Source organism: Puma concolor, chromosome A3 (genome assembly GCF_028749965.1).
Source record: "Puma concolor isolate L17-30 chromosome A3, mPumCon1.1.hap2, whole genome shotgun sequence".
NCBI classification, from domain to species: domain Eukaryota; kingdom Metazoa; phylum Chordata; class Mammalia; order Carnivora; family Felidae; genus Puma; species Puma concolor.
The window spans coordinates 135,571,628-135,596,485 of NC_141669.1; the positions used below are offsets into that span (position 1 = coordinate 135,571,628).

General features: G+C 56.0%; 1 protein-coding gene across 2 annotated transcripts in view; it reads right to left on the reverse strand.

Annotated features, from left to right (window-relative positions):
* BMP7 (bone morphogenetic protein 7) overlaps positions 1–24,858 on the reverse strand; it is a 92,070-nt gene that overhangs the window by 45,903 nt on the left and 21,309 nt on the right. For both annotated transcript variants that reach the window (XM_086702549.1, XM_086702548.1), the window contains exon 2: positions 12,867–13,059. In XM_086702549.1, the coding sequence (XP_086558675.1) occupies positions 12,867–13,059 (193 nt within the window). The remainder of the gene's footprint in view (positions 1–12,866; positions 13,060–24,858) is intronic.

A 24,858-nucleotide genomic window follows, 5' to 3' on the forward strand; every position in this document is an offset into this window, starting at 1 on the left:
TGGAAACAGCCCCCTCTTTGTAATAAGCACACGCTATGCCTCATGGCCAATCTGTCATACCTTCCATCGTATTTCAGGGGCCGCCCCCGCCCCCAAAAGCACATCCCGAGTCAAGGACTTAAATGCAAGTAGCCTGAGAGGTGACCCCAGGAACCACCTGGAGGTGAGACAGAAAGAGAGGCAGGGATGGAAAAAAAGCCCAAACAGGAAGCGGTGTGCATCTGGGGCTCACACGCCTGAGCCCCCCGGGGACACGGTGCGAACACAGCTCAGCACGGTGCTCCCCAAGTGACAGGAGGCTGGGGCACTTATCCACCATTTATCCCTGACCACCAGCAACGGGGGGGCTGCTCCCGGGGGTCTTGGCTCCTCCGTGGGCTGCAAACATTCCCAGGGTCAGAGAAGACCCTGGAGCAGGAGGGGCCGGCGCTGGGTAGGAGCATCCAGGTCTGCGGCATCTCACCGAGGAGGGACAGAGGCTCTGTCCACGGCCACAGCTGGCGAGACCAACGTGGCAGAAGCCATCCCCCAAGGTGGGCCGCCGTAGGCTGGAGGAGCGACGAGGAGATAGTGAGGAAGGTGAAGGCAGCAGCCCCCCGTTACTGCCCAGGAAGCAAGACTGGGCCTCACGGGTTCTCCCAGGAATTCAGGGTCCAGAGGTGCGCCCGGGCCCCCTGATGTTTGTAAAGGGACCCGAAGCAGGGCTCTGTCGGCTAAAGCTTTCCGAGAGTCCCCATTTCCTTTCCCTTGACAAGCCGGCCCCGGAGGCTCCTGGTTCTGACTCTTGGTCCCACCTGACTCACAAACAACCCTGCCCTTCCTCCTCCTCCCCTTCCCCCACCTGTGGGCCCAATCCCTGAGCCAAAGGTTGAATGCAAATCCCTGAACCCACAACGTCGAGGAGAAAAAGTCTGCTTTGGGGCCTAAGTATCATTTTTAAAGATTCCTTAACTAGGCCCTGACAAAGAGTCCGAAAGAAAAAAATCATCTTCTTTAAAAGACTCTCATAGTCTAGTCTTCGCTCAAGAAGCATTTGCTCTGTGCCAGGCACTGGAGGGACGGTAGCTAAAAGCCCCAAAGGTTACAAGGCTCTCCAGCTGAGGACCCAGTGATCTTGACCCCCACATGTCCAGGTCCAAAAGGCAGTGAGACCACAATGGTGGACTTGAGCTGGATGTTAAAGTAGGTAGGGTTGGGGCACCTGGGTGGCTCCGTGGGTTAAGTGTCTGACTTTGGCTCAGGTCATGATCACACAGGTCATGGGTTCGAGCCCCGTGTCGGGCTCTGTACTGACGGCTCGGAACCTGGAGCCTGCTTCGGATTCTGTGTCTCCCTCTTTCTCTGCCCCTCCCCAACTCATGCGTGTGCGTGCCCTCTCTCTCTCTCTCTTTCTCTCTCTCAAAAATAAATAAACATTGGGGCACCCGGGTGGCTCAGTCGGCTGAGCATCCGACTTCAGCTCAGGTCACGATCTCGCGGTTCATGGGATCAAGTCCCACCATCAGGCTCTGCACGGACAGCACGGATCCTACTTGGGATTCTCTCTCTGCCCCTCCCCCCCACTCTCTCTCTCAAAATAATTAAATAAACTTTAAAAGGAAATAAATAAAAACCTAGTAATAAAAAGTAAATTGTATTTCTTAAAAAGCTGGTGGGGGGAGGGTGTAGGGGCGGGAATTAAGAGAGGAGAAGACCGGACGGACAGGGAAATGGGGTGAGAAACGCAGAGGCCTGAAAACAAGGTGCCCCCAGAAAAAAAGGGGGTGCAAATGTCAACCTGGCCACACCAGAAAGCATGTGTACGTGTGTGTGCATCTTCGTGTGTCTGTGTATATGAGGTTGGAGCTAGACCACGGAATCAAGGTGCAGACGCAAGGTACCCAAATGCACAGAGATAACGGACAGATATCCACACCCGGAGACGTTGCAGGGCCAGCCCCACGGGCATGGCACCTGTCCCATCACTCAGGGTCCCCCATACAGAAGGACTCTGTGCGTGGTTTAACGCTCTGCCGTCGCCGTCTCGAAATCCTTAGGACCTTTTCATTTTGCCTTAGGTCTCACAAATCACGTAGCCAGTCCTAGGAGCTCGTTCTCAATACTAACACCTACATCCTGTACGGTTCCAACTACGGGACGCTCTGGAAAAGATAAGATTATGAAGACAATGAAAACAAGGATGGGGAGGGGAGAGAGGAGTAGGCAGGGCACCGAGCATTTTTAGGGCAGTGAACACGTTCAGTATGACAGTATAACGGTGGACACACATCACTGTACGTTTATCCAAGCCCAGAGAATGCGCACCAGCATCGGTGACCCCTAGTGTAAACAGCACACTTGGGGAGATTATGACGTGTCCAAATAGGTTCATCCGATGTCACAAGCGTCCCACTCTGGCTGGGGATGTTGATAACGGGAGAGGCTGTACATGTGTGGGGCCAGGGGGCATAGAGGAAACTTCTGTCCCTTCCCCTCAGTTTTGCAGGGAACCGAAAACGGCTCTAAAATAAAACTTTTAAAAAGTAGACTACAAACGAAGACTTCCAGTCCCTGCTTGGTTCAGGTCATGATCTCACAGTCGTGGGACGGAGCCCCTGGGCCGCATCAGGCTCCGCACTAACAGCACGGAGCCTGCTTGGAATTTTCTGTCCCTCTGTCTCTGCCTCTCTCTCTCAAAATAAATAAACTTAAAAAAAAAATGGTAATCTCTATTTTCCTCTTTTTTAAAAAACTTTTTTTAAAAAACATGTTTATTTTTGAAGGAGAGACAGGGAAGGGGCAGAGGAAGAGGGAGACACAGAATCCGAAGCAGGTTCCAGGTCCTGAGCTGTCAGCACAGAGCCCGACTGGGCTCCAACCCACGAGCGGAGAGATCATGACCCCACTCGAAGTCAGACCTTTAACTGGCTGAGCCACCCAGGTGCCCCTCTGTTTTCCTCTTTAAATGTGCTCCCAGGTGGTGCTGATGCCACCTCGGTTTGGGCCTCATCATCCCTGACTGTGGAAGGATACAAGCCTGTGAGCAAGGCCATGGCAGGGGCTAAGCAGTATTTTCACGGGCAGACAGCGGTAAGCAAGATGAACAGGAAAGTAAGAACAAGGCAGAGGTGGTGAAGAATTCGTATTCCGAGCGTGGGTCAGAGCCAGCAGCACCCCTTGGGGCTGGTCCAGCACCCCAGCATCTCAGATCCTCCTCAGAGGCTCGGCTGCGGCAATGAGCTTCCCCTCCCCCATGCCAGCTATGCCCTTCGCCGACCAACATCTAGAGTGGAAGTGCCTGGGGACCGACCTCCCCCTGCTCCACTCCGGGCGCTTCTCATTCGGGGGCCATTCTGTCCCCAGGGGGCATATGACGATGTCTGGACACGTTTGGGGTTGTTGAAACTTGGTGGCGCCATCTCCCGGGTAGAGGCCAGGAGGCCCGCAGGGCCCCGGACGGCCCGACCCACCCTCACACGGTGATGCGCACTGAGTCCACGGCAGGTCAGGCTTGCCAAGCCTGCGACGCAAGCCCTTAACCCCTACTGACGGACCTGGAGGCCTCAACACCTGCAGAGCTCTGCACCTCTGTCTCCAGGAGCCCCTGCAGGCGGAGGGAGCCACAGTCCCGCCACGGAGACTTCGGGGCGCCTGGCGGCCAGCCTTTGCCCGCCCACTTCTCCGTGCCGGAAACGTTTTCTAATTACTCACTTTCACCCGTAACTCTCGTGTCGGGGTGAGCTTCCAGGAAACCGGACCTGAGACCGGGGGCCGGCCGGCTTCCCTCCGCGGCTGATCACTCGGCCGCTCCGCAAAGCGAAGGCCTGTGCCGAGGATCAGGCTGGAGGGCGTGCCGCGATCCATTAGCAATGCCTGCCTCGGATGCCGGAGGGGCAGGAGGGGGAGTGCAGGCCGGCTGTCTGCTTTCCTTCCGCCATCCTGGGAGCGGCAGGATGGAAAGCCAAGGGCATCGTGAGGGGAAAAGAAGAAAATGGTGCTGACAGGCTGGCAAGAAGACGGAGGAAGGGAGACCCAGGGTGTGGAGGAACCCTGAGCATTTGCCCGGATGGCTACCTTCCGCCATGAACTTGAAATAACCGAGGACTTCCACCACAAGCGCGGTTGACGCCTTTAAAACATGATCTTCCTGGTAAGCCTGCCTTCCCTGTCCTCACTGGGTTCTTTTCTTCCCAGCTACAGATGACCGCTCACGACCACATTGAAAAATATTAATTCTCTTTGTCTCCTGCCAAAAAGGCTAAAGCAATTACAGGCCCTGATATGAAACACAGATGTTAATACATTTGGAAAAACAGGCTCCTATAGGCGAGCAGAGGTCCAAGTATGAAGTGCTTTTGGAATTAAAGCGCCAGATCAAGTTATACAGCCAGCCCCCAATGCGAAAGCCATCCTCTCCAAATTCATTCCAGGATAGGAAACCCAGGGCTGCGGCACCCACGCTGACATGTCCCCTATTTGCAGACGAGAACCAATCCACCCTTGGGTACCCACTGGCACACAGCTCTAAATAATATAATTATAATCATCACAGGGAAACGTCCCTAAGATCGAAAAGTATTATAATTACGGGCAATTTTCACTTTTTGGAAATTGGGCTCAGATGCTGAAGAAAGTGTGCAAACAAGACGTTCTCAGGTTTCAGTTCCGGAAGAGAGAACACGCCGGGACGGACCGGTCTGAGGCTGGACTAGGGCTCCTCGGCGGGCACTCGCTCAGCCAACAGGTAACTGTTGGCGTGCGTTTCCACACTGGTGACCGCTCAGGTGCTGGGACTACCTCGAGGCAAGAGGCGGCCGTGGTCCCGGGATTCGGGAAGCCCACGCCCCAGAAGGCCGGATGCTCCGTCACGCAATCACACACACAGGTTTTACCGAGCGCCGGCTCTGTAAAGCCGTCTCAGCAGCTGGCACTCAGATCTCCGGTGAGGCTCAGCCAGGGTCCATGAGCCGCCTCCCCTCTCCCCCCACCCCCCGCCGGCCCAAGTTCACGCAGCTTCCCAGTGGTGGAACAGGGGTGGATCCAGGTGTCTCCAGAGCCCCCCCGCCCACCCAGTCTTTCCCTCTTCACTACGCAGATTTGTGGAATAAGCCGGCCAGGTCTTTTGTCTTCTCTGCCTCAGTTTCCTCGTGCAGGAAACCGGATTTCCCCACCATTACCCAACTCCTAGGACTGCCGTGTAGGAAAAGGAAAATGCATACCTGCCGGCCAAGGAAGAAAACCCGATGGGACTAAAGGCAGATGCAAGCTTCCTTTCCTTACTCCCTAACCCAGCACCGTGCCTCAGCGTCCTGGTCTGTGAGCCGAGCTGCCTGGTGGTACCTCCGTCGGGGGGTGTGATGCGAAGGACCACAGACTGCCGCCTGGCAAGTCCTCAAGGAAGCTAGCTTTGTCATCATCGCTGTTCAAGAAGGTGGCCGTCTCTTCTCTCCGTTCAGAGGGGCGTTCTCAAGAAGGGGAGGGCCAGGGGACACCTGGGGGGTGGGGGTGGGGGCTCGGTCGGTTGAGCGTCCACCTCTTGGTTTCGGCTCAGGTCATGATCTCAAGGTTTGTGAGTTCGAGCCCCGTGTCAGGCTCTGAGCTGTCAGTGCAGAACCTGCTTGGGCTTCTGTGTCTCTCCCTCTTTCTGCCCCTCCTCCCCCCACCCCCCCCCCCGAAATAAATAAGTAAACTTAAAAAGAAAAAAAAATGGGGTGGGCGAAATGGAAGGCACCGGCCGAATTGATGCAGGTGTGCCCAGCAGCAGCCCTTGATTCTACTGGGGAGCTGAATCGGCAACTTCTGTAAAAGCAGCTCAAAACCAGAGCTCACGCCCTGGGGCTGAGGTGTAGTGGAAGGAGGCGCAAGCCAGGAGACGGGGAACCAGGCACGTAGGCCTTGAGGAGCAGCAGAAAGGCTCCGGAAGCTTCCGGAAGCCTCTGGAGCCAGAGCCTGAAGGGCTCCCCACCCTCAGCCAGCCCCTCGCCTGTGCCGCTGAGACTGTGAAGCGGGGTCTGGACGGCACTCGGGTTCGGTCCTGTGAAGAAAAACGGTCATCGTTGAAAGACCAGGCAAAAGGGAACATGGAGGCCTGGACTGGAGGGAATCGGTCCCCTTCCATCTCTCAGGCATATATGACGGCTCACAGACCAGAGAGAAGGGAGCTCTCGCCACCTGCCCACAGCCTGGAAGCTGTAAAAACATGCCCAGCCTCGACCCTCGGGACTCTGATGTATCCGGAGTTGTAAAAGCCCCCCACCCCCCCACCCCAAGGTGATCCTCACCCCCAGCCCAGGGTGAGAACCAGAGCTCGGGGATCCCAATCACGTGAGGGAATCAGTACCAGCGAGAAACAACACGGTGCCACCGCGGCCGAGAACGTGAGCCCTGGAATCTCGGAGACCCAAGTTCAAGTCCCAACTCTGCCCCGTCCTAGCTGTGTGACCTCAGGTAAGTTACGCCCTCTCTCTGAGGAAGTCTCTGCACCTGGGAAATGGGGATAGTAAGTTTTCCTAGGATCTTTTCCAAGGAACACGACGAAGCTAAAAGGCCCAGCACACGCAGTCACATCTGGAAAGCACCAAATGATGACAAACCTAGAACACAGGTGGGGATGTGCTCTGGTGGGTGACCATATCCGTCTGCCCAGACATGCTCAGCTCAAAATCAGGTAAACGTCGGAGCCTCGCTCCCAAGTCCTGAACCTTTAACACGAGGGAGACTGGGGAAGGGTCCGGCGACCCGCGCCCTGCCACCGCCAATGCTCTCCCAGTAAGACAGTCTCTGCCCCCAGCACGCAGGCAGCTTGTCCCTGCTTCCCACGGATGGAAATCACGAGGGCATCCCCTGGGAGCTTGTCAGAAATGCACAAGGTCAGCCCCCCCCCCCCGCCCTGCCCCCGCAAAGGGCAGACTCGACCACGTTTTCACCAGATCCTGGGAGCCTGGTCACTGAACTGTTAAGGGCAAGAATGCTACGGGGCTCCCCTCTCGAGACGAACAGGTAAGAGCCGTGGCAGGTCTGAGAGTTCTGGGAGGGGTGAGGGCACCGCTGAGGAGACAGGATGCCCCCTCCTTGATGGCAGCTGGGAGCCCTGGGGGTCCCCGGGGAAGGGCCGGGGGGGGGGGGGAAGCGTGTCCAAGACCCCCATCTGGCAGCACAGGCACACAGTCTCACCTCTTCCCTCCGCTCGCCCGCCAGCCGCCTCGGCGAGCAGCCCCTCGGTCCCCACTCCAGCCCGTCACGGGGACAGCTCCTTCCTCCTCGGTGGCTCAGGCTGCGGCCGATCCAACCTTGGCCTCGGGGACCACTCAGGTCCCTCCCCCGGCACCCCGAGTCCCCGAGACTGACTGAGGGACAGTTTTCAATGGCTGCCAACACCACCTCGACCTTGGCAGTCACTGACCCCCTTCGAACAGGCGCTGCCGTCCCCGGCAGGCCTGTGGTCCCCCAAGGGCGTGTCTCGCAGAGCACCTGTGTCCAGCACAGGTGAGGCAGCACGGGCTGGGGGGGGGGGGGGGAGGCAAGCCGGGGCCTCTGCGGGGAGGGCTGGGAGGGGGTCAGGATGGAAAGGCCCAGTCCAGCGTTCGGGAACGAAACTGGTTCAGTCGTGCGACCTCCACACGACGCGAATCCAGCTCTGGAGAGCCGGGTCCCAGCCGGTCCAGACTGAGGCTTGGGGTTCAGAAAAGGAGGGCAGGCCCCGATCCCTGGGCCCCCCAGTTCCCCCGGCAAAGCCACTGGAGCCAAGGCCCCCCGTCCCCAGGCCTGCCCCTCAGCCCCCACTCATCCCGCAGGCCGCCAAGGGCGGCTCCGGCGGCCTCTCCAGCTGCAAGCAGGGCCCGACGGCTATGGAAGGCCTCCAGCTCGGCTCATTATCGGAATTTAATCTGGATTCCGAGAGATCAAGAGGACTTGGTGGCAAGTGGCTGCCACGAGGGGAGAGACGCTGAGGCTAACCCAAAGCCAGCTAATCCCCGGCACCCCGGGGCCTCCCTGGAGCCCCGGCAGAGGCTCGCCAGGGAGCCAGATGGCCCAGCTCCACGCAGCTGGGCGGCTGGTGGCAGCAAAGCCACATACCCCTCAGCAGAGGGGGCAGGCTGGCCACACGGCGGGGTGGCAGGGGCAGCACCTGGGCTCCTCTGGGGATCAGCTCTTGAAGACGATGCGTGTCCCCAACCCCACCCCACCGCCAGAGCTGGGGAAACACCAACAGGGGCCCCGCCTCCGCACAAGCTCAGGCCTTCATCGCCATCAGAGACCTCGAAGCTAAGAGATTCGCCGGGGGGGGGGGGGGGGGGGGGGGGCAGTGCTGCAGCCAAAACCGGGAGCTCCTGTTTTCTTCTGAGGGTCTCTCTGTGTCACCCTGTGACTACGGTGATCGTAGTGAAGAAGGTGGTGATGGTGGTGGCAGCAGTGATGATCTAAACCCAGTGACCCTTTATTGAGCACTTACTATGTTCTAAATAAGTATGTCGGGGCGCCTGGGTGGCTCAGTCGGTTAAGCGTCCGACGTTGGCTCAGGTCATGATCTCGCGGTCCGTGGGTTCGAGCCCCGCGTCGGGCTTGGTGCTGACAGCTCGGACCCTGGAGCCTGCTTCGGATTCTGTGTCTCCCCCTCTCTCTGCCCCTCCCCTGCTCATGCTCTATCTCCGTCTCAAAATATAAATAAATAAACAAATAATAAATAAGTATGTTAACCCACTTTATCCTCACCACAACCCTGGGAGGTAGATGCAATTACTATCCCCATTGTACAGAGGAAGAAACTGAGGCCCCAAGGGTTACTGGTAGATAGTGTTGGTATTTGAACCCACACTCTTACTAGCCGGGCCATCCTACCTGGGGAATTACACAACAGAATCATTTTGCTTCTGTATTAAAAAAAAAAAAAACAAAAAAACAACCCACCCAGAAAAAGAGATAAATAATTTAAAAAAAATTTTTTTTAACCTTTTAACTTCTGGAGAATGGAGCTCTCGTCTCCTTGTCTCAGGTACGGAAAGGAAATTTGGAAATCTGAAGATAGCATTCCCTTTCCCCGCCTCCCCCAACCCCTGCCTCCCCACGCCTGTCACTCCACTCCCCGCCTATTTGGTACTTTGCACCTGTCGTGTTATCTCCTCTGCTGGATCGTGAGCTCCTAGCGGGCAGGGACGTGGGTCTGGTTACTCCCACCGGTGCACGGCACACAGCGGGTACTCAAACGTTTGCTGATAAGGGACTTGGTCTCCCAGCAAGCCAAGCGCCCCCAGAGTCGGGGACCCAAAGCAAGGCTCATAGCCTCACTGATTGCCTGTGGCCAAGCTGCTCATCGGGGGCAACCTGCCATGCCCACCCTGGCCCCCTGCTAGAGAGCCACGGACAGCCGTCCCACCCATCCCTCATCCAACCACAGTGACGTGGGCCTTCTCCCCTCCCCTGGGGCCTCTGGAGCCACTCCACGGAGCTAAGCCAGGGTCGAGGGGGCAGCAGCCTCAATCCGGGATGGGACAGGTGCCCACGGTGCCAGCAGGTTGAGACAGGCAGAGAGGGGAGCAGCTGCTGGCAGCCGGGGGGACGGGAGGCCAGGGCTCGTGTTCCATTAAGCGAGGACTGAGTGGCTCACCTGCCCGGGCAGCATCTCGTCCCTCTGTCCTCCCCACGACCCGCACTTGTCCCTCACTTAGGACCACGGCCTTTGCAGTTCCCCTGAGACACTCTCCCCGCTCTCTCCCACTCCCCGTGGCCAGATCCTTCCTGTCACTCGAACATCCCCAGCTCAGCAAGGCCATCAATGACCACTAGCACTCTGCCAGGCCACGCGGCCCGTTTGTTTCCCATCCACCTTCTCTACCCCGTCGCGGGAGGACTGTATCCGCTCAAGTCCTCCCCCCGGGACCTAGGAGTGTGACCTTGGTTGGAAAGGGGGTCTTTGCAGACCCTCCGTGGAGTAAGATGAGGTCATACTGGAGGAAGGCGGGCCCCTAATTCGAGATGACTGGCTTCCTTCTGAGAGAGAGAGACGCACACAGTGTCACGTGAAGGAGCAGAGCCACGTGGCAACAGGGTAGAGGGAACAGACGCAGCTGGAAGCCAAGGGCACCGACAGTGGAGAGCCACCCCCGGAAGCTGGCAGAGGCGGGAAGGGCCCCCCCACCACCTCCCAAAGGCTTCCGAGGGAGCACGGCCCTGCCTTGACTTCAGACGACTAGCCTCCGGCACTGAGCACGTCTCTACTGTCCTCGCAGTACTCCGTCAGGACGCCCCAGAAACCTAGGTCACTCCTCAGCCACCATTCAGGTGGGCCCTGCCCTCGTGATCTGAGCTTGCTCGTCCCCACGGTCCAGTTCTGAGGCCGGCACCTGGACGCTCAAGGCGGTGGAAGCAACAAATCGCTGGGCTCACGCGTCTCTGTCCAAGTGCAGGGGCCTCGCACCTCCACGAAGGAGGTCCTGTGCCCGTCAAGCCGGGCTTGCCGCTCTCAGCCTCCAGCGGCCCCCAGCAGTGCAGGGACCGGCGGGTGACGACACCCCTGGCACCAAGCCCGGCACCGGAGGGTGCGAGCCGGCAGTCCTGGAGCAGGTTCCCGCTCACGAGAAGGGGCGGCATCCCGGCCAGAACCCCCGGGGACCGGCGGCCAGGGAAGGGCCACCGCGCTCCTGCACGGGGACCGGAGAAAGAACAGCACAGGTGCCAGCCGCCAAGCCTCGCAGATGCGTTCAGCCAGACCGCTCGGAGCAGCCACACTCCGGAGGTTAAGCCTCTTGATGGAGATTTCTGAGGCACGTGTGGGGGGCTTGCCAGGAGGGCTGGGGAGCGAGCCGGGCTCACTCGGGGTTTCTGCACAAGGGGGCAACAGAGCGCTATCGACCAACGGCCTCTGCCTCGCCTCCGGCTCATCAGCCTTCACGAGAAAAGTCAAACATCTGGTTTTGTTCAAGAGTCCTGGGGCAATCTGTGAGCGAACGGAGCAAACGTGTGTCGCACCCCCGGAATGAACGCCACGCTTCTTCCTATGAGTCTGGGGGCCAGGGCACAGGCCGTCAGGGTTACCTGGGGCACCTGAGTGTCCACAGTCAGATTCGGAGGCGACTGCCAGGACCGGGTGCCAGCTCCCCCACGCCACACCACGTCCCTTTCTGGTACCGTCCCCTCCAGGACGGCGTGTAGGGCACTGCGTCCCAGTGGGGGCTCTAAAGTGCAAATTTCGTCCACGCTGAGATACCACTTGTCACCCGTCAGACTGACAGAGACCAAACAGTTCGATGAGAGACGGCGTCCTGAGCGCTTGGGAAACAGGCCTCCTCTCCTACGTGGTTGGTATAAACGGACATGACCTCCGAGGACAGCCGTTCAGCAAAACCTATCAGTTGCCGATGCGTGTACCCTCGGACCGCACAAGTCTGTTTCTAGAGCCGTATCCGACAGACACGACGGACGTGAAATAATGCGTCCCTGAAAAAAACGTGTCGTCCGCCTGTAACACAGAGAGGTGGGGAACCCGCCACGCACATGCAGGAAGCTGGCTAAGTCCCTCACGGCATGGTGGCAGAGAGAAAAAGGACGTTCTGTGTGAACCCACCCGGGATCGCCCAAGGCTTGCTGTGACGCGAAGAAAGCAAGGTGCAGGAGGGAGAATATGAAGAGACGCCCCCTGGAAAGACACACACTCTCGCACACACGTGTTGCGGATTCAAGGAAGCTCACGGCACTGAACTTGAGGCTGCCTGAGAGACGGGCCCCTGGGACTCAGAGCTGGGCAGGAGCTTCAACGTTCACGTTCGTTGCTTTTCTCGCGTCTGAATTTTATGACGTCCGCGCATCTTAGCTACTCAAACCTGTATCTTCAAAAGAAACACTTTCTGTATACCACACCCCCCCCCCCCCCGGCTCAAGCCCTAATTTGGCCACTTTCTCTCTGGGTGGTGGGGGGAAACGGCACACCCTTTGCTCTTAGCTCTTAATTCTCCCCACGTCACTGAGGAGTCCCCATCCCAGAGGGCTACGATGCACGCGGAATGAGGTTACACATGCAAACCAGTGGAAATAAGAAAGAAGAGTTCGGTTTTCTTAGTGTTTAAGACGACCCCTAACATGGCGGTGCTTGGGGAGGTGGTGATGGTTCCTAGGTCCCTAGTGTGGTGACAGGTCCCCATTCCCGCTGCACATGCAAATAAGGGCTGTCCCTCAGGAGGCGCCATGAATTCCTCCATTAGTTACTGACGAAATGGCATCGGGCGACGATAAAAGTCTGCCAGCCTGAGACATCTTGAAAGCCAACCGCTGGGTGTCACCGCCTGGGTCACATCCACCTCGGGAGCCCATTATGTCCTTGTTCAATGCTCCAGCCCATCTCTCAGCCTTCTTACCCCCCGGGAGACCTCAAAACTAAATCAATGCAACATTTTGGTTCCTAACTTCGTGATTCTCCGAAGGCTCAGGTCTCTCTCTGCCTGGTTACTTAGGTTCTGCTCCCCTAACATTTTATTACAAATGGCCACCTTCATTGCTTGCCTGACATCATGGGCTGGGGTTCGCAGTGAGGCACAGGGTAGGCCTCCCCCCAAAATGTTTCTCCCTCTTCCCTACCCCCGTCCCCTCGGTGCCCATGAACGCATGCCAGACCCAGACCCCCCATAAATACCCACGCGGCTCACCTGGCTGTCTCCGATTCCTAACTCAATTTGCTGACAGGGGCTAGTTTTAAGACACAGCGACATACACCATAAACTTTCTTGAAAAAATACATTCCGTAGAGGGGGCCTGGCACACGGCTGGTGACCCGTGACGGAAGCAGCCGCGACTGCCCCCTGCCCCAAACTGGCCCCATCCCCTGGCCGCCACCCCCGTCTTCCTCTGCCACTGAGGGAAGCTCAGGACACCTCCCGGGGACCCGTCACAGCACCCACCTGCCCAAGTGCTCCTGAAGCACCTGGTAAACGCTGATCCGGAACGTCTCATTATCGAAGCGTTCCCGGATGTAGTCCTTGTAGATTCGGAATTCGGCTGCGGTCACGGCTTCCCCTTCTGGGATCTTGGAAAGATCAAACCGGAACTCCCGGTGGTGGTAACGTGGGTGGAAGAACTCTTTGTCGTGCTCCACTAGAAAGGAAGAAAGCACACGGGCACCGAAAGCTCGTTAGTAGCTGGCTCGCACGCTCGTGGCTCAGCGTCCCAGCCAGCCCACTGCCGGGCCCCCCAGGTGCCACCTGCCCGTTCCCGCTGACCTGGTGCAGCCGGGGTGGGGGTGGGGGTGGGGCCGCAGCCACAGACCCTATGGTCGCCTTGAGCGACAGCAACGACTCTCCATCAACCCGCTGGGGAGAGTGGGGCACAGACCCAGCCGTCCCAGGGACCCTGGACAGACTCGGGTTCACGGGAGCTCAGGCTTGCGTTCAAATCCGGGCTCTGCCGCTAAGGAGCTGGCCTGCACGAGGTACCAAGTCATCTCTCTGGACCTCGATTTCCTCATCTAAAAATAAGGACAATAGTCCTCCTTCAGGGGTTGTTGTGAGAGTTAAGTAACCGAATTCTCATAAGCAGGAGTGTTTATTTTGGGGGGGGGGTGTTAATGTCTATTTATATTTGAGAGAAAGAGTGCATGTGAGTATGCGAGCAGGGGGAGGGAGGAGGGGCAGAGAGAGACAGAGACAGAATCGGAAGCAGGCTCCAGGCTCCAGGCTCCGAGCTGTCAGCACAGAGCCCGACGTGGGGCTCGAACCCACGAGCCGCGAGATCGTGACCTGAGCCAAAGTCAGATCCTTAAGCGACTGAGCCACCCAGGCGCCCCACCCCAGATGTTTCTAACAGCTACCAGGGTTTACCACCACAGCCTTAGAGTGAAAGCAGAAAAAAGAGGTGAACGGCAAGGTCAGGGGACGTGGCTTTTGAAAATGGCTTCCGGATAAAGTAAGGCAAAGGCCTCAGTCGCAGCACCCTTCTGCTTTATTCTGGCAGTGATCCTAGCCTCGGGTATGACACCCGCTGCATCGATAATAAACGCCCCAATGGTACAAGCCCAAAATGGGTGTTTCTGGGAGTGGACCTGTGATTCCCAAGGTGCACGCATCCTCTGGTCCAAAATGGAACAGGGGAGGGGTGGGGAGAGACCAGACAGGCAGGGAAAATAGTGGAACCAGCTTGGCCAGAAGAGGGGAGAAACACGCCAGCTTCATCTAGAGCTTTGGGTTAATGAACTCTAGAAGCTCTCAGGCTGGGTCAGGGCTACCCCGGCTGTGAGCAGGACGTGAACGCCTTTGAGGAAGAAGGTCCCCAACAGTGGCAGCCCAAAGGCCCTTCCTACAGGTCTCCGTTAAAAAAAAAAAAAAAAATCTGTTTTAAACCTTAATAGTAGTTCTAAAAGATACTGCGATGGGGGCAGGGGTGTTGAGGAATGATCCACTCATCAGGAGCAGCCCTCAAGGCCAGGGGACTCTGGCTGGGCACAGGAGTGACCCTGTCACTGGAGAGATCTCGGGAAGGTGACCCCTGAACGGCAGGTGCTGGAATCTTAGGCCACATGTGCAGAGCTGGCCACAGGAATGACCTCTCCAGAAACCACTGGATCTGTAGAACATTTCCTTTGTGACCCGGTCTACGGGCAAGGCTGAGCTGGGTGGCAAACAATGGTGATGGGCACGCGTCACCAGTCCCCCAACTCTGATCTATGCGGAAGTGGGGAGGGAGGGGTCTTTGTGGTAGCTTCTAGGAAGTACAGCCCACTGGGGACCACGGGAGCTTCGGGAGGGGGCACAGCAAAGACCCTCGACTCTGTCACTGGGGAAATGCCCGGGGCCGGTCCTCTGTCATCCTTCTAGCTCATTCAACCTTCAGGTCACCCAAGGAGGTGGGCACAATGCCACATTGGCAGGGAAGGCACCTGAGACCCAAGAGGTGTGGGGTGGCCTGCCTGGGGCCAAAGAGCCGGGACTCGAACCCAGGCCCCACCAAATCCCAGCCACGCATCTCAGTGGCTGAGCCAACAGCCCCGCAAGACCAATTCCTGTGCCTGTTGTCAGAACATTCTCATTGCATAACAGCACGCGTCCGGAACGCGCTCGAACCGTGTGTGCGGTTCTGCACACGGTCAAGGTGAACCTCCCCACGGAGCTCCTCCCAGCTCGACAGAGCATCACCCCCCAGCACCCCTCTGCTCCCCCCAACTTCTCAAGCCACAGGCTGGTTTTCCTTGTTTTTGAATATCATAAACAGGGATTCACACGGTACGTATTCTTTTGTACTCGCCTTCTTTTTTTTTTTTTTTTTAATTTATTTTTGAGAAACAGAGAGAGAGCACAAGCAGGGGACGGGCAGAGAGAAAGGGAGACGCAGAACCAGAAGCAGGCTCCAGGCTCCGAGCCGTCAGCCCAGAGCCCGACACGGGGCTCGAACTCACGAACCGTGAGATCACGACCTGAGCCGAAGTCGGATGCTCAACCGACTGAGCCACCCAGGCGCCCCTCTATCTTTTTTTTTTAAAGCTTGTTTATTTATTTTGAGAGAGAGAGACAGAATGCGAGTGGGGGAGAGGCAGAGAGAGAGAGAGAGAGAGGGAGACACAGAATCGGAAGCAGGCTCCAGGCTCCAGGCTCCGAGCTGTCAGCACAGAGCCTGACGCAGGGCTCGAACCCACGAACCGCGAGATCATGACCTGAGCCGAAGTCAGACGCTCAACCGACTGAGCCACCCAGGCGCCCCTGAAACGTCCCCTTACACAGTCCTATTTAAGTCCCATGGGGCTGTGGAATATGAGAGGCGCATTCCACAGCCCCCCTCCCTCCCCCCATGCCGACAGACTGCACAGATCAAGTCTCCATCTCCAACCATCGGCCTCTGTCCTCCCCCAGAGAACGTGGGTGCAGAACCCCCAGCTTGCAGCAAAGATGCCTGAAGAACCCAGAAGCACAAAAAAAAAAAAAAAAAAGCAGTGTTCACGAAGCACCAGCTCTGGGCACTTTCCAGCATCATCTGATCGACTCTGGTGAGGCAGGATGGATCCCCATCTTACAGATGAGGAACCGGAGGCTCGGGGACTTGCCCAAGATTACAAGTGAAGTGAGTGGCTGGCCTCCGGAAGCCCACTCTGGAACCAGGTGAGCTCAGCTCAAATCTCAGCTGTGTCTATCAGCTGTGTGGTCTTGACCACGTTCCCTAACCTCTGCATGCCTCCCCTTGCCCCGGGGATAATAATGAGAACGGCCCTTTCTCGCTGAGCTGTCCAGAGTCAGCACCTAACAGCAATGCTGGGCACACGGAACCAATTCACGTCCTGGGCCTCTCAAACAATGAGCCGAGAGACCGAGCCGACGGTCGGTGCAGAAGAAGCCTTATGCGCGTGTGGGTACCTGACAACTGTATTTGAAAAAGAGTGCGGTGGGGCGCCTGGGTGGCGCAGTCGGTTAAGCGTCCGACTTCAGCCAGGTCACGATCTCGCGGTCCGTGAGTTCGAGCCCCGCGTCAGGCTCTGGGCTGATGGCTCGGAGCCTGGAGCCTGTTTCCGATTCTGTGTCTCCCTCTCTCTCTGCCCCTCGCCCGTTCATGCTCTGTCTCTCTCTGTCCCAAAAATAAATAAAAAAACGTTGAAAAAAAAATTTTTTTAAAAAGAAAAAGAGTGCGGTTAGACCGAACACTAAAGACATGTGCGAATAAGCACGACACGAACACAGGTGCCATCACTAAAGTCACCCCCAAACAAGGAGAGAAAAGACTGATGCATAATCACAAAGCTCAATCTAGGCAGCAGGTGCACACAAAACCTTTTAAACGTCTAAGATAAAAATGCATCTTACCTGTGAAGACGGTGAAGCGATCAGGGTTATACGGTTTCTTTTGTTAAAACGATACAGGCACCGAGCGTCCGGCTACATTTGTTGCAAACATTTGCAGGCCCTTTCGGGCGGCTTTCTGAGCAAATTGCCCTCGCTAATTATTTCAGGGCGATGAGCAGCATAAACCACATGGACCTCCTGTGCTTCCTAAGACCACGGCATCGTGGGTTTTAGAAATAACTTTGTGATTTATCAAAGAAAGAACAGTCATTCCCCCCCCCCCAAAAAAAAGAGCAGTTAATAATTCAAAGTCCAAACCAAACTCCCAATCTCGCATTTCCAAGGCTTCCATTTTACACAGCAGTCACCCCACAGCACAGAATCTACACCATTTCGATCTCAGGGGTCAAGACGGTTCAGCTCTCGCCCCGAAAGCAGAGAAATGCATGTACTTTGAGGGAGTAAATACGTCTTCACATTTCCTTGTCACGTCACCATTCTTGATTACCCAAGACCTGGGTTTTGAAATAACTGCCTAGAGCTGTTATCTCCCTTTGTCCATACAGAAAAGCTTTCCAAAGGGAACCCAGAGCCTCGGAATCTAGCTTTTTCTGCACTGACCTCTGCACTCCAGCACCCCACCGGCTAAGAGAGCTCCCGGGCATGAACGAAGACTTTCATCTTCCAAAGATGAAAAGGGCCCACATCTCCGAGACCAAGAGAGAAGTCCAAAGAAAACGGATTCCGGGAAACACCATTCCCCAAAGCCGATTTTCGCATCCTTTTACAAAAGGCTGGAATTAATAACCCCCACGCTGGTCCTGGGAGGGGTAATTCTGGGCGGGAGAAATGTCAGTGTTTATGGACATTTATCTGTTTAGCAGAGGCAGGTGGGAACAGGAAGCCACCCGCCCGGGCGTCCCTTCTCACCACCCGCTGACACGTCAGGGAACACCTCTGCCCCATGCAGGTGACCACGGTCGCGACACCCGACACGCGGACTCACGCAGCTGGCTGGGTGCTTACCCGTCTGCGTCCTTCACTCAGCCTCCCCCCGTGTGGCTGTGTGTAGTCAAGGGTCATTCGTCTGCACTGCTGTATCGAACCCCGTTGTGGGTACAGGCCCCCGTCTCCTCTTTGAGGGTAGTTTCCAGTCTGGGGCTGTTACACACCCTGCTTTGAGGAACATCCTGGTACGTGCCTTTTGGCGAACACGTTTCCGTTGGATAAACACTCTGACGCAGGACAGCAGGTCAGCGGGCAGGTAATCGCTGGTCTTCGGTAGATGCACCTGACTGTTCCCATGTCAAGAATGTGGGGGTAACGGCAACGGGGCCAAATGAGACACAGCCCCCAGAGGAACAGTCCGTTTTAGTTTCTGCTCGTAAACCCCAGTGCATTTGTTTACGTATGAGGGAGTTCTTCACACGGAAGACGGTGAATCCAGTCTTGAGGAAGGATGGGGACAAGCAGCCCCAGAGGACAGGGAAGGGCACCGCGGGCAGAGGAGACAGACTGGTCCAAAGATCTCCAGTTCCGAGCCTCTTTAATAAAGATGACGCTCCGGGAGGCAAGAGAACCGATCAAGAGTCCACAATATAACCAGAAGCTAGAACTGACTTTTCAAGGACGCTTGACTGCCCGAGATCCCATGTGTCAGAAACCTCCCCCATCCTGACCTGACTCTAAAACTTCCAACCCAGGCCCCTTTCCTTCCTACGGGGATACACTTCACCCGGAAGGTTCTGTCACACGTCCAGAACTCCTTGGAGCTGACTGTTACCAAGGCAGCTGTCGGAAGGCAACCGGTGGCCCGGAAGCCTTGGGCATGTCAACTTCCAGGATGGCTCTACATTCATTCGAAGATTTACCCGGCGAGGTGATGGAGTCTGAAAAGCTGCCCAAGGCACTCCAGAAATCGGGAGCTCTAGAAAGTGGAACAGGTGTACCCAACGACTCCCAGAGGAAAAGGTTCTCTTAGTAACACGACGGTTGGCACTCGGCTGTGCAACTGTTCCAGAAGACAGGGCGCTGTCCGGAACGCACAGTAAAGGAATAGCACGCAAAAGCGTAAAGTGATACACGCTTCCAGGAGGATAGCTCAGCGTCTCCTCGCACCCCAATGTACTCGTTCAACAAATGCTCCTTGACCGCCCCAGCGGGGTGTGGGAGAGCGCTCCATTGTCCTGAGATTCGAGAAACACCGATAAAAGCCCAGTTAGGTCGAAGCTCTGTCCCCTGCCTAATCCCTGAGCTAGGTAATGCCTATCACTTTTTAAATTTTATGTTTAATATTTAGTACTAAAACCAGTAAGTAATACGTTATTAATATTAATTATTATATTTATTTATAGATTGTATTATTTCATTGTAATTCAGTGTAATTTAATATTAATCATTTAATATTTTAAAATATACATAAGATTCACCATCTTTTTAAATTTTTTTTTTTTTTTTCAACGTTTATTTATTTTTGGGACAGAGAGAGACAGAGCATGAACGGGGGAGGGGCAGAGAGAGAGGGAGACACAGAATCGGAAACAGGCTCCAGGCTCTGAGCCATCAGCCCAGAGCCCCACGCGGGGCTTGAACTCACGGACCGCGAAGATTCACCATCTTTTTAAAAACATTTTTTTAATGTTTATTTAGTTTTGAGGCAGAGAGAGACACAGCAATGAACGGGGGAGGGGCGGAGAGAGAGGGAGACACAGAATCGGAAACAGGCTCCAGGCTCTGAGCCATCAGCCCAGAGCCCGACGCGGGGCTGGAACTCACGGACCGCGAGATCGTGACCTGAGCAGAAACCAAGAGTCGGACGCGTAACCGACTGACCACCCAGGAGCCTCGGTAACTATATTTTTCATTTTTCGAGGGACTGTCGTACCGTTTTCCACGGAGCCTGCATCGTCCTACCGTCCCACCAACCGTACTCAAGGGCTCCGGTCTCTGCAGGTCCTCGCCAGGAAGGGTCGACTTGTTGTCTTCTGGCGTTCCGTTTGGACAGCAGCCGGGCGGATGGCAGTGGGGTGGACGGCCACAAGTACACAGGCCCTCCCGCGGGCCTGGATGGCGCGTCACAGGGGTCACACACAGGATCTCACGGGACCCCTTATCGAAGCCCTACTCAGCGGCAGGCACGTGAATCAGGTCCATTCTACAGATGAAGACGATAAGGCTCAGAGAGGTCAAGTCGCTTCCCCAGAGCCACACAGCCGGTCCGAACACCCACTTGGTGCCCGCGTCACCGGCCGCAGGACCCCCTCCCTGACGCTGGACACGGCCACCGCCCGCACAGCTGCGGAGATCATCAGGTAAGGACACAGCTCGGAAGCACAGCAAGTTCGCCACATCCGCCTCCTTACACGCTAAGCTCGGCGAGTGAAGACCGCATCCCACTCGGGTCCCTCTCCAGTTTGCAAGTTCGGCTCCTGCCCAAGGCCAGGGCCGCCCCCGAGAGAGGCCCGTCTCCCCATCGTCCCTCCCTAGCCCCCCGCCTGGCGGAGGGCACACAAGCGGCATTGTCTCCCCGCCCCCGAAACCGCTGCTTCAACTCTCGAACTTTCCACCAAATACTTGGGCTGCCGAGGAGACCACCTGGGGTCCCAGCGCCGGGCGCTCCGAGAGGGTCTTTGGAGACACTGCCTCCTTGTTAGATGCCCAGAGACCCAGGCGCGGAGGCGAGGCCGCTGGCAGGCCAGGCATTTGTCATCGTGCGCGGCACAGATGTGGGGTGGGGGTGGGGCAGGGGAATTACTGTACCGCAAGATTAAACACTTCAATGTCAACATGTGCTCAGTGTTGCTCGAACAATGTTATCATTGTGAATTGAATGGACCAAAGGGTTTAGGGGATGGGGCGGGGAGAGGGAGAAAAGATGGGTTTAATTATCTCTAGGGCTGAAGCCAGTTATTTGCCTAAAAAGACCCAGACGCTGGTGGAGCTGGAAAGAAAAATGGGATGTAAGCACATGTCGAGCCTTCTGCCGTAAACCCAGGCGGCCAGCCCTCATTTGTGGGCGCCCCAGCTCCGCGGAGGGAGGCAGCCAGCCCCCCGGGGGTCTCCGCGTCCCCAGATCCCATTCCTGGTCAATTGCGAGCGGAGGCACAGAAGGGAAACCGTTCGCTGTTTTCGGCTCCACTGGTTATTCTCAACCGCGGTCATTCTGTCCTCCCCTCAACCCCACCGAGGGATATTGGGCAACGCTTGGATTCGTTTTTGTTTTGCCACAACTGACGGGGTATTTGCCACTGGCAGCTAGTGGGTGGAGGCCAGGGACATTGCTAAACATCCTGCAACGCACAGCACAGCCCCCCACCCCTTCAGGGAATGGTCCGGCCCCAACTGTCAATCATGCCGAGTTGAGACTCCCTGAGCAAACAGACAAACGACTCCTGCGAGAGTCAGGAACCCCGGGGTTTGGCCCCATCGGGCTCTCAGCTAGGTGAGCGGGACCCCAGGCACCCTGGACCTCGGCTTTTCCCTGCAGAACGAGGGGACGGATTTCATCGGTCTCGCCCCCTCCCTGCACTCCCATCAGGGCCGTACCATGGAAAGTTGCCAACGTTCTACCAGTTTTGACCTATAAGGGTTCAACCTCACGCCTCTACGCTTGACCTCTGTGTCTGTGCTTCCGATATGACTGCCACTAACCCACAGGTGTCTACGCGGAGCACCTTGACTCGTGGCTGGTGCTGCTGGGACCCGAAGGCTTCCATTTATTCTAGCGTGATTCATCTGACTCTAAACGGCCACGTGAAGCTAGCGGCTCCCGTATCGGGCAGCACAGACGCACAGCGTTTCCGTCCCGGAAGAAGGTTCTATTGGACAGCCATGCTTCACCGTATCGGTGTGCTGGCTTCTTTTTTTTTTTAATTTTTTTTTTTTTCAACGTTTATTTATTTTTGGGACAGAGAGAGACAGAGCATGAACAGGGGAGGGGCAGAGAGAGAGGGAGACACAGAATCGGAAACAGGCTCCAGGCTCTGAGCCATCAGCCCAGAGCCCGACGCGGGGCTCGAACTCACGGACCGCGAGATCGTGACCTGGCTGAAGTCGGACGTTTAACCGACTGCCCCACCCAGGCGCCCCAGGTGTGCTGGCTTCTTAAAGCACCAAGACGATGTGTAAAGCTCACTGCAAACCAGGGTCTGACACATGTTCTCGGAGATACAAGAGGAGGTTTTTTTCCCCCAGCTCAAAGACACCCCCATTGTGAAAAATGCCACGGAGACGGGGAGAGGTTAATCCTTGAGTTGTGTGCAAGGCCTGGGACGGAAGCTGGTGGCTCCACGGCTCTGGGTTCTGTCTTTGCTCTAGGTCACCCTGGCACCCCAGCCCCTTCCCTCGTGCGGAGCTGGGCTCGTCTCCATGGTCACAGCCCCACGGGGCTTAACATCCCTTAACCTCCCCTCCCCCACCTGCCCCGTTCTTTCCCGCCTAGAACTGAACGGCTGATTATTTTGATGGGCCTGCTGACCTGTTTATTAACGGTCTCCTCTTCTAGGTTTTAACTCCAAGAGTATACACACTGAGCAACAGAACGTTAACAGGTTTCAACCGTGGAGATGTACAATGGGAGAGCTCTAGAAATACTTAATTCTGCGTGCCTGGGCGGTTCAGTCAGTTAAGCATCCGACTCTTGATTTTGGCTCAGGTCATGATCTCCCAGCTCATGGGATCGAGCCCCATGTCAGGCTCTGTGCTGACAGTGTGGCGCCTGCTTGGGATTCTCCCTCTTCCTCTCTCTCTTCTCCTCCCCCACTTACGCTCTCTTTCTTTCTCTCTGTCAAAAACCAATCAATCGATCAATCAATCAACCCTTCATCGGGTTGCTGTTGGCTCAAAATAGACCAGGGACCGGCCAACTCCAGTGCGCTCCAGAATTACCAGGGAGCTCATTAACACAGAGATCACTGGCATTTGTAATTCAGGGGGCCTGGGGTGGAGCCTAAGAACCAGCATTCCTAACACATTCTCAGGAGATACTGGCAGTCTGGGGGCCCCACTTTAAGAACCGCAGGACAGAGGCTGTGTGTAGAATGCCACCACCCAGAGAGGTCCTGAACGACGTTAGCATCCGCTAACTGTCGCATCTGCTCTGTCGCTTGCCTGACTCTTGGCAGGTTCTCCAGTATCTCAGTGAAGAGTCTTCAGAAACCTCCCCAGCCGGCACCCTCGCCTCACTCAGCTCAAGAGCAATAAATAACTGGGTCTGGGGAGGGGGGGGACACGGGTTCGAACACAGGCTCTGCCAACCACCGGCAGGGACTCAGGACAAGTCAACCCATCTCTGGGAGGCGCAGCTTGCCCCTCTGTAAAATGGAGACATTAAGGGGCCTCCAGTTACGAGGCCTTTGGAGAATTCAAGGTCACAGCGGCAGGGGGTGGAGGGGGACACATGTGCCCTAACCACAGCAGCCCCCCACCCCCACCCAGGGCGGCCACCACTGGGGAGAGGAGCTGCTTTGGGACAGGAGGGAGCCTCTCCAGACCTTGCCCCAAAGCAGCCAAAGACTCCAGGGTCAGCTGGGCACATACAGCTGGCTTAAGGTATTTTAGAAGCAAATCAAATCAAATGAGAATTTATAATCCTTCCTGAGGTCTGGGCTCCATCAACCCAAACTCATTAGGCCCCCGCCGTGCAGGTGCAGCTAAGGAAGAGACTGTTGTGCGTTTCCTTCACGCTGGGCTCCCATCTCCCTTTCAAAATAAAAGCTTCTCTAAAGCCCAGTACTTGGACCGAACCACAGAGCCATCCACGGTGATCGCTGCACACAGGATGGTGTAGGTGAGGTGTGCAAAGGCTGGACCACACCAGGGCTGGGCAGTTTGCTGGAAGGCTGGACCACACGGGGGGGGTGGGGGGGGGGAGGGAGGGTTGCTGGCACCGGCGATCTTTAGGAGCCACATCCGTTTGACATTCACATTTTCCAGTTTTTTTTTTCTCCCAAGTTTATTTACTTATTTATTTTTAAGTAATCTCTACACCCAACGAGGGGCTGGAACTCACGAGCCCGAGATCAAGAGTCACATGCTCCACCGAGCCAGCCAAGTGCCTCCCTATTCACACTGTCAACAGGCCGAACTTGGATCCCCAAACTGAACTACGCCAAAACGCCCTCAAGCTCACCCCGTTGTCCTTTGCACCTATTTCTGGTCACGGAAGGAGAATCCACGATCAAGAAGCCAAAGGATGGTTTTGAAATCTGTTGCACATCATCCGTAGAGGTGCAAACGACTTCCAGAGGGAGTCTCCCCAGCTTACATGAGCCGGTTCTACACGGGGACATCTTACAAGTCACTGGAAAGGATCAGTAGCGATCGAAGAGAATTCCTGTACAATTAAATTTACGTAAAGTTTTAAAACCGGGGCGACGAACCCATGCCATGGGAGGACAGGACAGGGGTCACCCCCGGCAAGGAGCGCGAGGGGGTTCTGGGAGCTGATCGTGTTCTGCTTCTTGATTCGTGCACGGTTCTGCACACGGTTACACTTCCGTAAACAGTGTGCGTGGTAAAGGTTGGCTGGCTTCAGCCACCTTCAATACAACACGAGTATTTATTACCGTATCTCCTCTATTGTAAGAGGTGTGATCAACTTAATGACGGCTCTTGGGGGAAAAGATACCAACACGTTGATCAATTTTATGACATTTTGGTTTCAGAAACGCCGATAATCAAAGAAATGGGGTATTATGTCTAAAGGACTCGATTGTAGAACATTTCTGTGGCTTCCTCCTGCCCTCGCAGATGACCTGCCCGTTAGCAAGGCTCTTTACTAACCTGCTCTAAACCCATCTTTCGAGCCCGAGGACCACTTCAGGATCAAATTTAAGAGGGACGGCTCAAGAGCCGGACCTCCAAACTTAAATTCACTTCCTGGCTATGTATCCTGGGCCAGCTACTACACTCTGTGCTGAGTTTTCTGGTCTATAAAATAGGAAGATAATAACAGCCCCCACTTGAAATGGTTGTTAGGAGAAGTCATCAAGTTAATTTAGGTAAAGAGGATAAAGGATGCTTGGCACATAGTAAGCCCCTGACAAATGGTACCTACTTAGATTATTATTAGAATGGCTAACACGGGGGCGCCTGGGTGGCTCAGTCGGTTGAACATCCGACTTCAGCTCAGGTC